The following is a 14,255-nucleotide window of genomic DNA, read 5'->3' on the forward strand; positions in this document are numbered from 1 at the left end:
AGAATCTCTATTGAAAGTACATCTTAGTCCAGGACCAGGCCTAACCTGTCTGGGAAATGGACCCTTTGTTTATCAGTGGTGCTATGCAAATAAAATGCTTATCGTTTAAATTCGGTCACAGTACAAATAAAAAGCTTTAACTTCTATATTCATACATGAATAGGCTATATTGTGAATATCATTTAATCTGACAAAATGGATGACTTTGAAAAGATCTTTATTGTTCTGTTTTGGACACATTAGTCGTTAGGTACAGTATAGTCGTTTGTATCCATGGACAGACTCCAGTCCGCTGTGTGGTCTGAACTACTTCAACATTTGCATTTGGTAAATGTTCTGCAATCTGCACTGAACACCCGGTCTGACAGAAACTTGTAGTTAAAGTATCACGGCTTTAGAGACCGTCTGCATATAACCTTAACCACTAGCCAAAAACCTTTAAATGATATCTTTACTTCCACCCAGATATACTTGCATGCATTCTTCATCAGTTACCATGAATAGTGACTAATGTGAAAGGTCTTGACACGAGGTACATATGGTGGATAGACCTTCATAGTGTAATGGCTAACTGAAAATGAGAGAGACAACACAGTGAAACAATTCAAATACTGAGTAACAAGTTCACTTACTGCTATCTCTCTTAAATCTATAAAGGTCCTAGTAGTGGACTGACACTAAAAATAAAAAAAACATTAAATTAGCTTCCTATCTTAATGAAATGACATGCAAATAGATATCAACTCCAAATGAACATAAGTTTTACAGTGAGAAAAGTTACATGTGTCAACTGGCTATGGGACTTCATTCCACCCTCTTCTTATTGACTATATATGGAATAGGGTGTAATTTCAGACACACCCTAGGTTTGAAATAGCCTGTCATAAATGAATAACAATAGTCAATTGAACAAAATCCCCAAACAGGGTAAGCACACATTAAAGTGCTGCTGACTGCTGGTATACGCAGGTAGGCGAATAATAAACCACCACAGTAGAACAAAAGGAGATGAAAAAAAATCATTTAGGACTTGAAGTGCAATAGAAAATAAGTTGTACAGTATTATTAGGTACTCGATGAGAACACGTGTGTGTCTCTTTGGCATAGAAAAAATGATAGAAATAGACATCCTAGAAGGGGCATAAAGCCTCTGATGGCAATTAAAATGCTATTTCTAGGTGGTGTAGTGTGACAAAGCGTATCCTGAGAGATTCTGTGGAACAACAGGAAATGGACTGGAACTTTAGGTGAGAGACTGAAGAAAAAAAGAAGGAAAAAAATTGTGTCTGCTGGGCTCCGATTGGTGAAGCCTGCTGTCCACTTGTGGACGCAGGCCAATGGGGTGTCGTCTTAGGCTATGAGGAGGCGGTGCACTTGCTGCAGGTGTTGCTGTGATAGGACAAGACGGTGCACCTGCTCCTGGCCCTTGGCACACGGGATGGCCACGCGGCCTACAAACACCGTGCCTCCCTCCTTCGCCTGAGAAGACAGGAGGACGAGAAAATACGATGTCAAAGGACAACAAATACAGGTTGATGCATCCACCAGATATCTGTTGCATTGAGATGTATTCCTTATATTTGTTTGAGTGCCAACTAAGACAGTCTGTGATGTCCATGTGCGTGTTACCTTGACGAAAGAGGAAATGGGAAAGGTGGCAAAGTCAGAGGAGACCTTTGCCCCAGGCTGCTGAGAAACCACATGCTCCGCCACTTCACCCTGAGAGAGAGAGAGACTTGATGTTATGTCCATTTCCATGAAAAACAGATTAGTGGACAAAATCTGAGGTGAAGATAAATACTATGACTATTACTAGGGGTTGATAATATAAATTCAAGTCACCTTCAGTTTGTCCAGGGCGTCACTCAGGCTCTGCAGCCGAGCCGTCTGGTCCAAGAGCTGAGCACTAGCACTCACTGTAGAAGAGAAAGACTCTTTATCTATGTACCAACTCAAATAGACACATACAGTGCCTTTAAGAAAGTATTCACACCCATCGACTCCCTTCAACATTTTGTTTTTACAGTCTGAATTTAAAATGGATTACATTTGAGTTGTGTCACTGGCCTATGCACAATACCCCATTAATGTCAAAGTTAATTAATGTCAAAGTTAATTAATTATTAATTACACTTTAGATGGTGTATCAATACACCCAGTCACTACAAAGATACAGGCATCCTTCCTAACTCAGTTGCCAGAGAGGAAGGAAACAGCTAAGGGATTTCACCATGAGGCCAATGGTGACTTTAAAACAGTTACAGAGTTTAATGGCTGTAATAGGAGAAAACTGAGGATGGATCAACAACATTGTAGTTACTCCACAATTCTAACCTAATTGGGGTTAAACTTATCTGATCAAGAGAGAGTGTTCAAATTTTCATAAATGTTTTACAAATGTTAGAATTCTTCTTCCAGTTTGACCAAGTATTTTGTGTAGATCGTAGACAAAAAAATGACAATTAAATGCATTTTAATCCCACTTTGTAACAACCAAATGTGAAAAAGTTGAGGGATGTGAATACTTTACCTATACTGAAAACACACATAACATAAACTATGCTACACACACACAAAACCCTTCACACACACACACACCAGGGCACTGTTTCCCGATAGCGATGGAATTTAGGCTTACGAGTGTTTTAACGATGCATCTCTCCTACAACGGCCGAAGATGTAACATGTTTCCCAGAACACCACGGCAGAGAGAACGTTCGCTAAGTGCATCATTGAGGCATAGTGTCAGATCAGCCATCTCCATTCAAATCTTACCTTAACATTAGAATTATTTCACAATACTGACGACGGATCAGCTCCTAGAAAGAAATGACCAACTACGGCTGCAAATATTGAGGCAGCTGATTCTAATGCTTACCCTATAATAATGACCGAAATCAAGACTTGCACATTGTTACACATCATGGAATATATTGAGGCAAAAATTACATACAACCTACAATTAGCAAAATAGAACTCAATTGAATGGGCGTGAAATAGATTTTAATATGATTGAAATATATAGGCCTGTGTAGTCTATATTACATTGATATTTTAATGCGTTCATTTTGATTTTCATTTGAAGCATCTTTTTATTTCAGTTGTTTGTAACAATTGCAAAGACATTGTCAACTTTGTACTTGTAGTCAACTTGGTTCTGAAGTGATCAGCGGTCACAGAGATGGATAATCCTCATGATTCTGTGTTCAGCGGAGATCTTCTGCCTCAGAAGGGCAAAAAAAGAAGCATCTAACGACGTACTGAGCTGTTCTGCGAGTGGTCTGAGGCAGTCGTTAAATAACAAACCTTTTCAAGTGCAACTTTAGTAACGATGGTTTTGAGAAACAGCTCTGAGATTTAACGATGCTCCTACGGCGGTTCTAACCATGAACATAGCCTTAAGACGCTTTTGGGAAACTGGGCCCTGGTGTCTTCCCGTCACACAAACACACATCCCTCCCAGTCACCTGGTGTCTTCCTGTCACACAAACACACATCCCTCCCAGTCACCTGGTGTCTTCCCGTCACACAAACACACATCCCTCCCAGTCACCTGGTGTCTTCCTGTCACACAAACACACATCCCTCCCAGTCACCTGGTGTCTTCCTGTCACACAAACACACATCCCTCTGTCACCTGGTGTCTTCCTGTCACACACAAATCCCTCCCAGTCACCTGGTATCTTCCTGTCACACATAAGCACACATCCCTCCCAGTCACCTGGTATCTTCCTGTCCCACATAAGCACACATCCCTCCCAGTCACCTGGTGTCTTCCTGTCACACATAAGCACACATCCCTCCCAATCACCTGGTATCTTCCTGTCACACATACACACATCCCTCCCAATCACCTGGTATCTTCCTGTCACACAAACACACATCCCTCCAAGTCACCTGGTATCTTCCTGTCACCTGGTATCTTCCTGTCACACACAAACACACATCCCTCCCAATCACCTGGTATCTTCCTGTCACACATACACACATCCCTCCCAATCACCTGGTATCTTCCTGTCACCTGGTATCTTCCTGTCACATAAACACACATCCCTCCCAATCACCTGGTGTCTTCCTGTCACACATACACACATCCCTCCCAATCACCTGGTATCTTCCTGTCACCTGGTATCTTCCTGTCACATAAACACACATCCCTCCCAGTCACCTGGTATCTTCCTGTCACACACACATCCCTCCCAATCACCTGGTATCTTCCTGTCACCTGGTATCTTCCTGTCACACAAACATACATCCCTCCCAGTCACCTGGTATCTTCCTGTCACACATAGACACATCCCTCCCAGTCACCTGGTATCTTCCTGTCACACATAAACACACATCCCTCCCAGTCACCTGGTGTCTTCCTGTCCCACATAAACACATCCCTCCCAGTCACCTGGTGTCTTCCTGTCCCACATAAACACATCCCTCCCAGTCACCTGGTGTCTTCCTGTCCCACATAAACACACATCCCTCCCAGTCACCTGGTGTCTTCCTGTCCCACATAAACACACATCCCTCCCAGTCACCTGGTGTCTTCCCGGTGATGTCGACCACTTTAACTGTGGCAGTCATCTTGAGCAGGGTCCCCAGGAGCTGCTCCGTCTTCCTGTAGAGAGCCCCGTGGAGAGGCCCCTCAGCAGGGGGAGAGGAGGAAGAGGTGGCCTCTCTCAGGTGTAACTTGGGGACGTGGAGGGGAGGGAGAGAGGCTAACTGGGCTCTCATCTTCTCTGCCTGGAGGAGAGACAAGATACACAGAGAGTTATCAATAGAGACAGGTACACAGTCGGTTAACTATGAGCCTGAAACATACAAATATCAACAACTACTGACAATGTATCCATGACAACTATACTATTCAATGAACCACATACAACACAGACGGACAGTGTTCTGGAAACAAGAAAGAAAGCATTGATCCATATTTGGATTAGGACTGAATAGAGACAATGAGACTTAAAGTGACACACACACAAAGAGACGAGTCAGTTCCCTGCGGTGTTCTGACCTTGAGTCTGTTGTTCTCGTTCTTCAGGTGTTTGATACCCAGTCTCTGAGCCTCCACCTGCTGGCGGAGGAGAGGGGAGTCCACCACCTGCATGGGCCCAGACAGACCCCCTGCTCCTGGGGCAAGAGCGGCTGGAGAGAGGGGTGGGGAGGAAGAAGGAATTGAGAAATAAAACAAAACCTTGTGAGATAAAAAAGGTAAAAGAACAACAAAACACTATAAAAATATTAGGAGTATGTATAGTATGAATGACGTGCGAGGTATAAGAGGTGGCGTGTACTAAGGTGTGTGAGGTGAGGGATCAGACGACTCAGGAGCCTCACCTCCGGCGGATCCCGTGACGATGGAGGCGATGCCCGAGGCAGGCGGGGCCCTGAGGCCCTCGATGGTGCTCTTTGATTGGCTGGAGAGACGCTGCTTCAGCTCCGCCTTCTCTGCCTCCAGCTGGTCGATGTCTGCCTGCAGGGCGTCCATGGTCTCCTCAAACTCCCTGTGTGTGTGTGTGTGGGGGGGGGGGGGGTTAAAAAACAACCCTTAGTCTCACTGGAGATCTGACCGGTTTAACAATATGGGGATCGCACCACCTAGCCCCCTGATAGGCTAGAGGAAATCTTACACCTGTCCAGTCCTCTTTACTGCACATTCTATAACAATAACGTCCTACTTCCAAACAGTTCAACAACCCCCCCCCCGTCTTACTTCTCTTTCTTCTTGAGCAGGGCCAGGGTCTCATCCAGTTTGGTCTGGATCTTCTCCACACGTTCGTCTGCGTCTTTAGTCGACGTGTCCAGCTTCTTCTCCAGGAGACTGAGACGGACGTGAGCTTCACTCAACTCCTCTCCCTGGGGAGGGAGACAGGAGGGAGGTGAGAGATGGGTGCATGTGGAGGAAAATGTGTGAATGTGTGTAAGAACAGAGAAAGATAGACATGTCCCTACCTTGATCTTAAGTAACTTCTTGAGCTCCTTGATGACAGTGTCTCTGTCTTCCAGTTTGACTCCCAGGCCCTCTGCATCAGTGATCTCTGCCCTGAGGGCTGCTGCACGAGCCTCTACTGGGGGAGCCTGGAGGAGGGAGGGAGGGTGGAGAGAGGTAGAGAAGTAGACGGAGGGAGGAGAGAGGTGGAGGGAGTGTGATGGGAGAAACAGGTAAGAAGAGGGGAGAGAGAGAGAATGTCAATGTCATGAAATATACTAGAGTTTATTTCATGACATGTTCCAGATGTAATATATAGTATTGTTAGTTATGAACGGCTGGTAAAGGAGGAAGTCATTCTCCAGCCATAGCCCCCCCAGTCTCATACCCCCCAGGGAGAAGCATCTAACTCCAAACTGATAAGATGCATCTTCTAATAGAGCTGCTATATGGAGATCTATCTGTACCTTTCCTTGTGGTCTCTCAGCATCATACTCCCTCCTGCATGGAGATCTATCTGTACCTTTCCTTGTGGTCTCTCAGCATCATACTCTCCCTCCTGCATGGAGATCTATCTGTACCTTCCCCTGTGGTCTCTCAGCATCATACTCTCCCTCCTGCATGGAGATCTATCTGTACCTTCCCCTGTGGTCTCTCAGCATCATACTCTCCCTCCTGCATGGAGATCTATCTGTACCTTTCCCTGTGGTCTCTCAGCATCATACTCTCCCTCCTGCATGGAGATCTATCTGTACCTTTCCTTGTGGTCTCTCAGCATCATACTCTCCCTCCTGCATGGAGATCTATCTGTACCTTTCCCTGTGGTCTTTCAGCATCATACTCTCCCTCCTGCATGGAGATATATCTGTACCTTTCCCTGTGGTCTCTCAGCATCATACTCTCCCTCCTGCATGGAGATCTATCTGTACCTTTCCTTGTGGTCTCTCAGCATCATACTCTCCCTCCTGCATGGAGATCTATCTGTACCTTTCCCTGTGGTCTTTCAGCATCATACTCTCCCTCCTGCATGGAGATCTATCTGTACCTTTTCCTGTGGTCTCTCAGCATCATACTCTCCCTCCTGCATGGCAGTGGCCATCTTGTTCATGGTGGAGATGACAGCGCTGCAGGACTGACGCAGACACTCATGGGGGTTTAGACCTTGGGACCCATACACCTGGAGAGGGAGGGGAGAGAGAGTTACCAGAGAGATGGAGTAAAGAGAGAGAGAGAGAGAGAGATGAAGGAGAGAGAGAGAGAGGAAGGGGAGAGAGAGTATTAACCGAGAGGACCAACTCTTCATCAATATACCTATCATATGTAAGGACATTTGTCATTAATACACTATAGATACAAAAGTATGTGGACACCCATTCAAATGAGTGGATTTGGCTATTTCAGCCATACCCCTTGCTGACATGTGTATAAAATCGAGCACACAGCCATGCAATCTCCATAGACAAACATTGGCAGTAGAATGGCCTTACTGAAGAGCTCAGTGACTTTCAGCGTGGTACTATCATAGGATGCCACATCTCAAACAAGTCAGTTCATCAAATTTCTTCCCTGCTAGAGCTGACCTTGTCAACTCTAGGTGCTGTTATTGTGAAGTGGGAACATCTAGGAGCAACAACAACTCAGCTGTGAAGTGGTAGGCCACACAAGCTCACAGAACAGGACCACAGAGTGCTTAAGCAATTAGCGCATAAAAATCATCTGTTTTTGGTTGCAACACTCAATACCGAGTTCCAATCTGCCTCTGGAAGCAACTTCAGCACAATAACTATTTGTCGGGAGCTTCATGAAATGGGTTTCCATGGCCGAGCAGCCACACACAAGCCTAAGATCGCTTGGCATTGCACATGGTGTTGGCTGGAGTGGTGTAAAGCTCGCTGCCATTGGACTCTGGAGCAGTGGAAACGCGTTCTCTGGAGTGATGAATCACCATCTGGCAGTCCAACGGACAAATCTAAGTTTGGCGGATGCCAGGAGGACGCTACCTGCCCTAATGCATAGTGCCAATTAGGGTTGAATGTCGGGAACCCGGTTACAGAGATTTACCGCCCAAAACTACTCCCTTTTCCTGGGATAAATAACCGAGAAACCGGTAAATTATTTATATGAACAGCATGGTGTGAAATGGAACTGTTAAACCTCTACAGGTTCGGTGTCCCCCCCATGGGACGATTGAGCTAACAGGCACTAATGTGATTAGCCTGACATTGTAAGGAACAAGAACATTTCCCAGTACATAGAAATGTCTTATATGGGCAGAAAGCTTAAATTCTTGTTAATCTAACTGCACTGTCAAATTTATAGTTTTTATCACAGTGAAATAATACCATGCTATTGTTTGAGGAGAGTGCACAGTTATAAACTCGAAGATGTATCAATAAACCAATTAGGCACATTTGAGCAGACTTGATACAACATTTTGAACAGTAATGCAATGGTTTATTGGATCAGTCTAAAACTTTGCACATACACTGCTGCCATCTAGTGGCCAAAATTGCACCTAAAGTGCAATAATATATTCTGGCCTTTCTCTTGAATTTCAAAGATGAAAAAAAATGCATGTTTTCTTCTTTGTATTATCTTTTACCAGATCTAATGTGTTATATTCTCCTACATTACTTTCAAATTTCCACAAACTTCAAAGTGTTTCCTTTCAAATGGTACCGAGAATATGCATATCCTTGCCTCTGGGCCTGAGCTACAGACAGTTAGATTTGGGTATGTCATTTTAGGTGAAAAGAAAAGAAAGAGCGATCCTTACCAACGACCTCTGCATGATGAATCAACGCTCAGGGTGGGGACAGACCATCTCAGTACGGAGCGCAGTACACAATGCATGTAGACCTACAGTATCATCTCATCATGGTAACCTTCTTTCTTGTGACAGGTAGGCCTACATTTGCTGCAGCATAGCCTATACTACAGTAACATAAATACCGAATGGCGTCTATCTCCATCTGGCTTTCGGGGGTCACCTGGTTTTTTATTTTAAAGAGTACACTTTTTTTCTTCTTTAAAATCAGCACAAACGCGAGCACTCTCTCGCAGTCTCTCTCTAGCGCCATCAACTCCATTTAAATGACATCCAAAATAGAGAATCTTGTTCTAGATGGACATATAGCCCTACATATAGGATGTCCTAGTCTAACTCTTTCAGGTAATAAATTCAATGCAGTATTAGCCTTATATTTAGCTAATTAATGGTGGGTTATCGCCTCAGTTTCTTGCGCAATACGCACGCACCTGTGCTCTGCTGGACACTCACCTTAAAAAAAAAAAAAATTATAAATAAATACTCTCCTTGGCTCTTGGAGTCCCATGCGGGAAAAGCTAGACTAGAATAGCTTGTTGGATAGAATTTATTTTGCATTACTTATACCAATAGACTATTTCGCGAGTAGACCTCAAGCCTATTAAATATGGTGGAATTACACTGCTTTTATTGATGTAAAACATTTGTTACATTGGAAATGATTTATTTTTTGTAGCTCTTTTTGCTAAATGTTAATTACAACAGCCAATAGAAAAATCACTGTATGTTGTTAGTTTGAAAGAAGAACGAATGCGTGATGGCAGTAGGCTAGAGCAGTTATTTACTCAGACCCATAACCATTCAAATCTTCGTGACGAGAAGTGAAAGCATTCTGCATCTAATTTTAGTCCTATATTATTCAAGGACGTCATTAGAATGATGAAGGACAACAAAACGTATTTCATTTAACTGTTGAAAGCGACGAAGGAATGAAGCAACAAGAGAGAGAAAGAGGAGGTAGGCTTATAACATTAAGGTGAAATATAATATATACATATACACGTCAGCCTACGAATTATACGAATAGGCCCTATTATATTTCAAAATTAAAATCAAATTCACTAGCCTGTACTTGTAACTTTGTAGGCTGCATGCGTGGGACCAGAATTGCATGTTCTCTTCTGATTTATCATAGTTTGAATGAAGTCCATAAATCCAGTCCATATAATACAGTAATACAGTCCACAGTCAAAAAGATTAGCCTACTGGAGCTAGTTTCATTAATTTACCCAAGAGAGCATATAGCTAGCTACAGCTATGGGCTTTTGTTTTTCTGTCGCGTGTAATGTGCAGTGGCTTATACCCCCCCCAAACCCTATTTTTACTCTGCTGCTACTCTGTTTATCATATATGCATAGTCACTTTAACTATACATTCATGTACATACTACCTCAATTGCGCCGACCAACCAGTGCTCCCGCACATTGGCTAACCGGGCTATCTGCATTGTGTCCCGCCACCCACCAACCCCTCTTTTACGCTACTGCTACTCTCTGTTCATCATATATGCATAGTCACTTTAACCATATCTACATGTACATACTACCTCAAATCAGCCTGACTAACTGGTGTCTGTATGTAGCCTCGCTACTGTTATAGCCTCGCTACTGTATATAGCCTGTCTTTTTACTGTTGTTTTATTTCTTTACTTACCTATTGTTCACCTAACACCTTTTTTGCACTATTGGTTAGAGCCTGTAAGTAAGCATTTCACTGTAAGTGTTGTATTCGGCGCACGTGTTGTATTCGGCGCACGTGACAAACTTTGATTTGATTTACAGTATGAAATGGATAACGGCACAAACATTTGGGATTTTTTGGGCTCATTAAATGTCGTTAATGTAGGGATCATAACATTTATTATTATATAAGGGTCATCAGGCCAAGGTAGCGTCAGGTTTAACACTCCCGGTTTAACCGGGAAATACCGGATTACCCGGGAGAAAAGTGATTTATTCTCAGGATGGAACATTAGTAAAATACTGATAGAATATTCAACCCTAGTGCCAACTGTAAAGTTTGGTGGAGGAGGAATAATGGTCTGGGGCTGTATTTTATGGTTTGGGCCAGGCCCCTTTGTTCCAGTGAAGAGAAATCTTAACGCTATAGCATACAATGACATTCTAGACAATTCTGTGCTTCCAACTTTGTGGCAACAGTTTGAGGATGGCCCTTTCCTGTTTCAGCATGACAATGTCCTCGTGTACAAAGCAAGGTCCATACAGATAGTTTGTTGAGATCCCATCAAACACCTTTGGGATGAATTGGAACGGCGACTGCGAGCCAGGTCTAATCGCCCAACAGTGCCCAACCTCACTAATGCAAGTCCCCGCAACAATGTTCCAATATCAAGTGGAAAGCCTTCCCAGAAGAGTGGAGGCTTTTGTAGCAGCAAAGGGGGCGGCCAACTCCATATTATGATTTGGAATGAGATGTTCGACGAGCAGGTGTCCACATACTTTTGGTCATGTAGTGTACAAGTAGCCTATGGTTACCGTATTGTGTGACAGACAGGTCGTCCACATTGATCAAGAAGAATTAGCTCCCGGGAGCTGTGTGCCGTATATAGTACCTGTTCAACAGCCTTGAAGGCCACGTCATCCAGTTTTAGAGCGTTGAGCCCCTCCTGCTCCCCGAGAGGGGCGACCATCTGTGCCCCCGCCGCAGCCACCTCCTGTAGCACGGCAACCACCCGTGTCAGCTGACGCCTGCAGTCCGTCAGCGTCTCCGACACCTGTCATTGGTCCACAGAGCTGTCAGTCACACGTTCTCAGAGTATTTCCACCTCCACAAAGTTGACAGTTGCATTACTGTAGTTTATGAGATAAGTGTAAACACTAGGCTCTGTGCTCCAAACGCCAGCCAAGAGTCAAGGCCAGCTGGTGGTTAGCATAAGGCTAAGTGTGCCAGGTTACTTGATGGTCACAGCTAACATGTAGCATTCTATCACATGCAACTACTTCAATGAATTGAAATTGGCTAATGTTCGCATGTATAGAGCCACTGGGTTTGGGTTACGCACAAGACCTACAAAATGTTGTTCATACTGGGGCTCCAAAGATACTGTGAAACACTTAACAAGGCCAAGACTCTCCAACCTAAACGTAAGGCCTAAGCATAGCGCTGGTCACATACTGGGGATCCAAAAGACAGAGCAGCTGGCACCCCTGGTACATCGGTCCCTGGCATCCTGCGTCTGATCTTCTTACAGAACTGTTTGATGTCACTGCAGAAGGTAAATAACAGAGATAGATAATATACACACACACACACACACACACACAGCACCAGTCAACAGTTTGGACACACCTACTCATTCAAGAATTTCTTTATTTGTACTATTTTCTACATTGTATAATGATAGTGAAGACATCAAAATGATGAAACAACATATATGGAATCATTTAGCAAACAAAGAAAAGTGTTACAAAATGTTTTATTCGAGATTCTTCAAAGTAGTCACCCTTTACCCTGATGACAGCTTTGCACTCTCGCCATTCTCTCAACAAGCTTCATGAGGTAGTCATCTGGAATGCATTTCAATTAACAGGTGTTAAGGAACTTATTTCCTTAATCTGTTTGAGCCAATCAGTTGTGTTGTGACAAGGTAGGGATGGTATACAGAAGATAGCCCTATTTGGTAAAAGACTAAGTCAGTCAGTCAATCCGGACAATTTCAAGAACTTTGAACATTTCTTCAAGTGCAGTTGCAAAAACCATCAAGCGCTATGATGAAACTGGCTCTCATGAGGACCGCCACAGGAATGGAAGACCCAGAGTTACCTCTGCTGCAAAGCAAAAGTTCATTAGAGTTAACTGCACCTCAGATTGCAGCCCAAATAAATGATTCAGAGTTCAAGTAACAGACACATCTCAACATCAACTGTTCAGAGGAGACTGTGTGAATCAGGCCTTCATGGTCGATTTTGCTGCAAAGAAACCACTACTGAAGGACACCAATAATAAGAAGAGACTTGCTTGGGCCAAGAAACACGAGCAATGGACATTAGACTGGTGGAAATCTGTCCTTAGTTCGATGAGTCCAAATTTGAGATTTTTGGTTCCAACCGCCGTGTCTTCGTGAGACGCAGAGTAGGTGAACGGATGATCTCCGCATGTGTGATTCCCACCGTGAAGCACGGAGGAGGAGGTGTGATGGTGCTTTCCTGGTGACACTGTCTGTGATTTATTTAGAATTCAAGGCACACTTAACCAGCATGGCTACCACAGCATTTTGCAGTTACAGTTAAAGTCGGAAGTTTACATACACTTAGGTTGGAGTCATTAAAACTCATTTTTCAACCACTCCACAAATTTCTAATTAACAAACTATAGTTTTGGCAAGTCAGTTAGAAACATCTACTTTGTGCATGACAAGTAATTTTTCCAACAATTGTTTACAGACAGATTATTTCACTTACTGTATCACAATACCAATGGTTCAGAAATGTACATACACTAAGTTGACTGTGCCTTTAAACAGCTTGGAAAATTCCAGAAAACTAAGTCATGGCCTTGGAAGCTTCCGATAGGCTAATTAACATAATTTGAGTCAATTGGAGGTGTACCTGTGGATGTATTTCAAGGCCTACCTTCAAACTCAGTGCCTCTTTGCTCGACATCATTGGAAAATCAAAAGAAATCAGCCAAGATCTCAAAAAAACAATTGTAGACCTCCACAAGTCTGGTTCATCCTTGGGAGAAATTTCCAAATGCCTGAAGGTACCACGTTCTTCTGTACGAACAATAGTACGCAAGTATAAACACCATGGGACCACGCAGCCATCATACCGCTCAGGAAGGAGATGCGTTCTGTCTCCTAAAGATGAACGTACTTTGGTGCAAAAAGTGCAGATCAATCCCAGAACAGCAGCAAAGGACCTTGTGAAGATGCTGGAGGAAACAGGTACAAAAGTGTCTATATCCACAGTAAAACGAGTCCTATATCAACATAACCTGAAAGGCCTCTCAGCAAGGAAGAAGCCACTGCTCAAAAACCGCCATAAAAAAGCCAGACTACGGTTTGCAACTGCACATGGGGACAAAGATCATACTTTTTGGAGAAATGTCCTCTGGTCTAATGAAACAAAAACAGAACTGTTTGGCCATAATGACCATCGTTATGTTTGTAGGAAAAAGGGGGAGGCTTGCAAGCAGAAGAACACCATCCCAACCATGAAGCACGGGGGTGGCAGCATCATGTTGTGGGGGTGCTTTGCTGCAGGAGGGACTGGTGCACTTCACAAAATAGATGGCATCATGAGGGAGGAAAATTATGTGGATATATTGAAGCAACATCTCAAGACATCAGTCAGGAAGTTAAAGCTTGGTCGCACATGGGTCTTCCAAATGGACATTGACCCCAAACATTCTTCCAAAGTTGTGGCAAAATGGCTTAAGGACAACAAAGTCAAGGTATTGGAGTGGCCATCACAAAGCCCTGACCTCAATCCTATAGAAAAATCCTATAGAAAATGTGTGGGCAGAACTGAAAAAGAGTGT

General features: G+C 43.7%; 1 protein-coding gene across 5 annotated transcripts in view; it reads right to left on the minus strand.

Annotated features, from left to right (window-relative positions):
- Positions 1-200: 200 nt before the first annotated feature.
- LOC139561801 (dynactin subunit 1-like) overlaps positions 201-14,255 on the minus strand; it is a 45,548-nt gene continuing 31,493 nt past the window's right edge. For all 5 annotated transcript variants that reach the window (XM_071379091.1, XM_071379090.1, XM_071379089.1 and 2 more), the window contains 11 exons: positions 11,889-11,979; positions 11,326-11,487; positions 6,972-7,103; positions 5,950-6,075; positions 5,711-5,853; positions 5,335-5,501; positions 5,012-5,142; positions 4,533-4,737; positions 1,843-1,916; positions 1,630-1,719; positions 201-1,479 (listed from right to left, as the gene is read on the minus strand). In XM_071379091.1, coding sequence (XP_071235192.1) covers positions 1,351-1,479; positions 1,630-1,719; positions 1,843-1,916; positions 4,533-4,737; positions 5,012-5,142; positions 5,335-5,501; positions 5,711-5,853; positions 5,950-6,075; positions 6,972-7,103; positions 11,326-11,487; positions 11,889-11,979 — 1,450 coding nt within the window. In that variant the 3' untranslated portion in view covers positions 201-1,350. The remainder of the gene's footprint in view (positions 1,480-1,629; positions 1,720-1,842; positions 1,917-4,532; positions 4,738-5,011; positions 5,143-5,334; positions 5,502-5,710; positions 5,854-5,949; positions 6,076-6,971; positions 7,104-11,325; positions 11,488-11,888; positions 11,980-14,255) is intronic.

The sequence above is a fragment of the Salvelinus alpinus genome, chromosome 31 (assembly GCF_045679555.1).
Source record: "Salvelinus alpinus chromosome 31, SLU_Salpinus.1, whole genome shotgun sequence".
Lineage (NCBI taxonomy): Eukaryota > Metazoa > Chordata > Actinopteri > Salmoniformes > Salmonidae > Salvelinus > Salvelinus alpinus.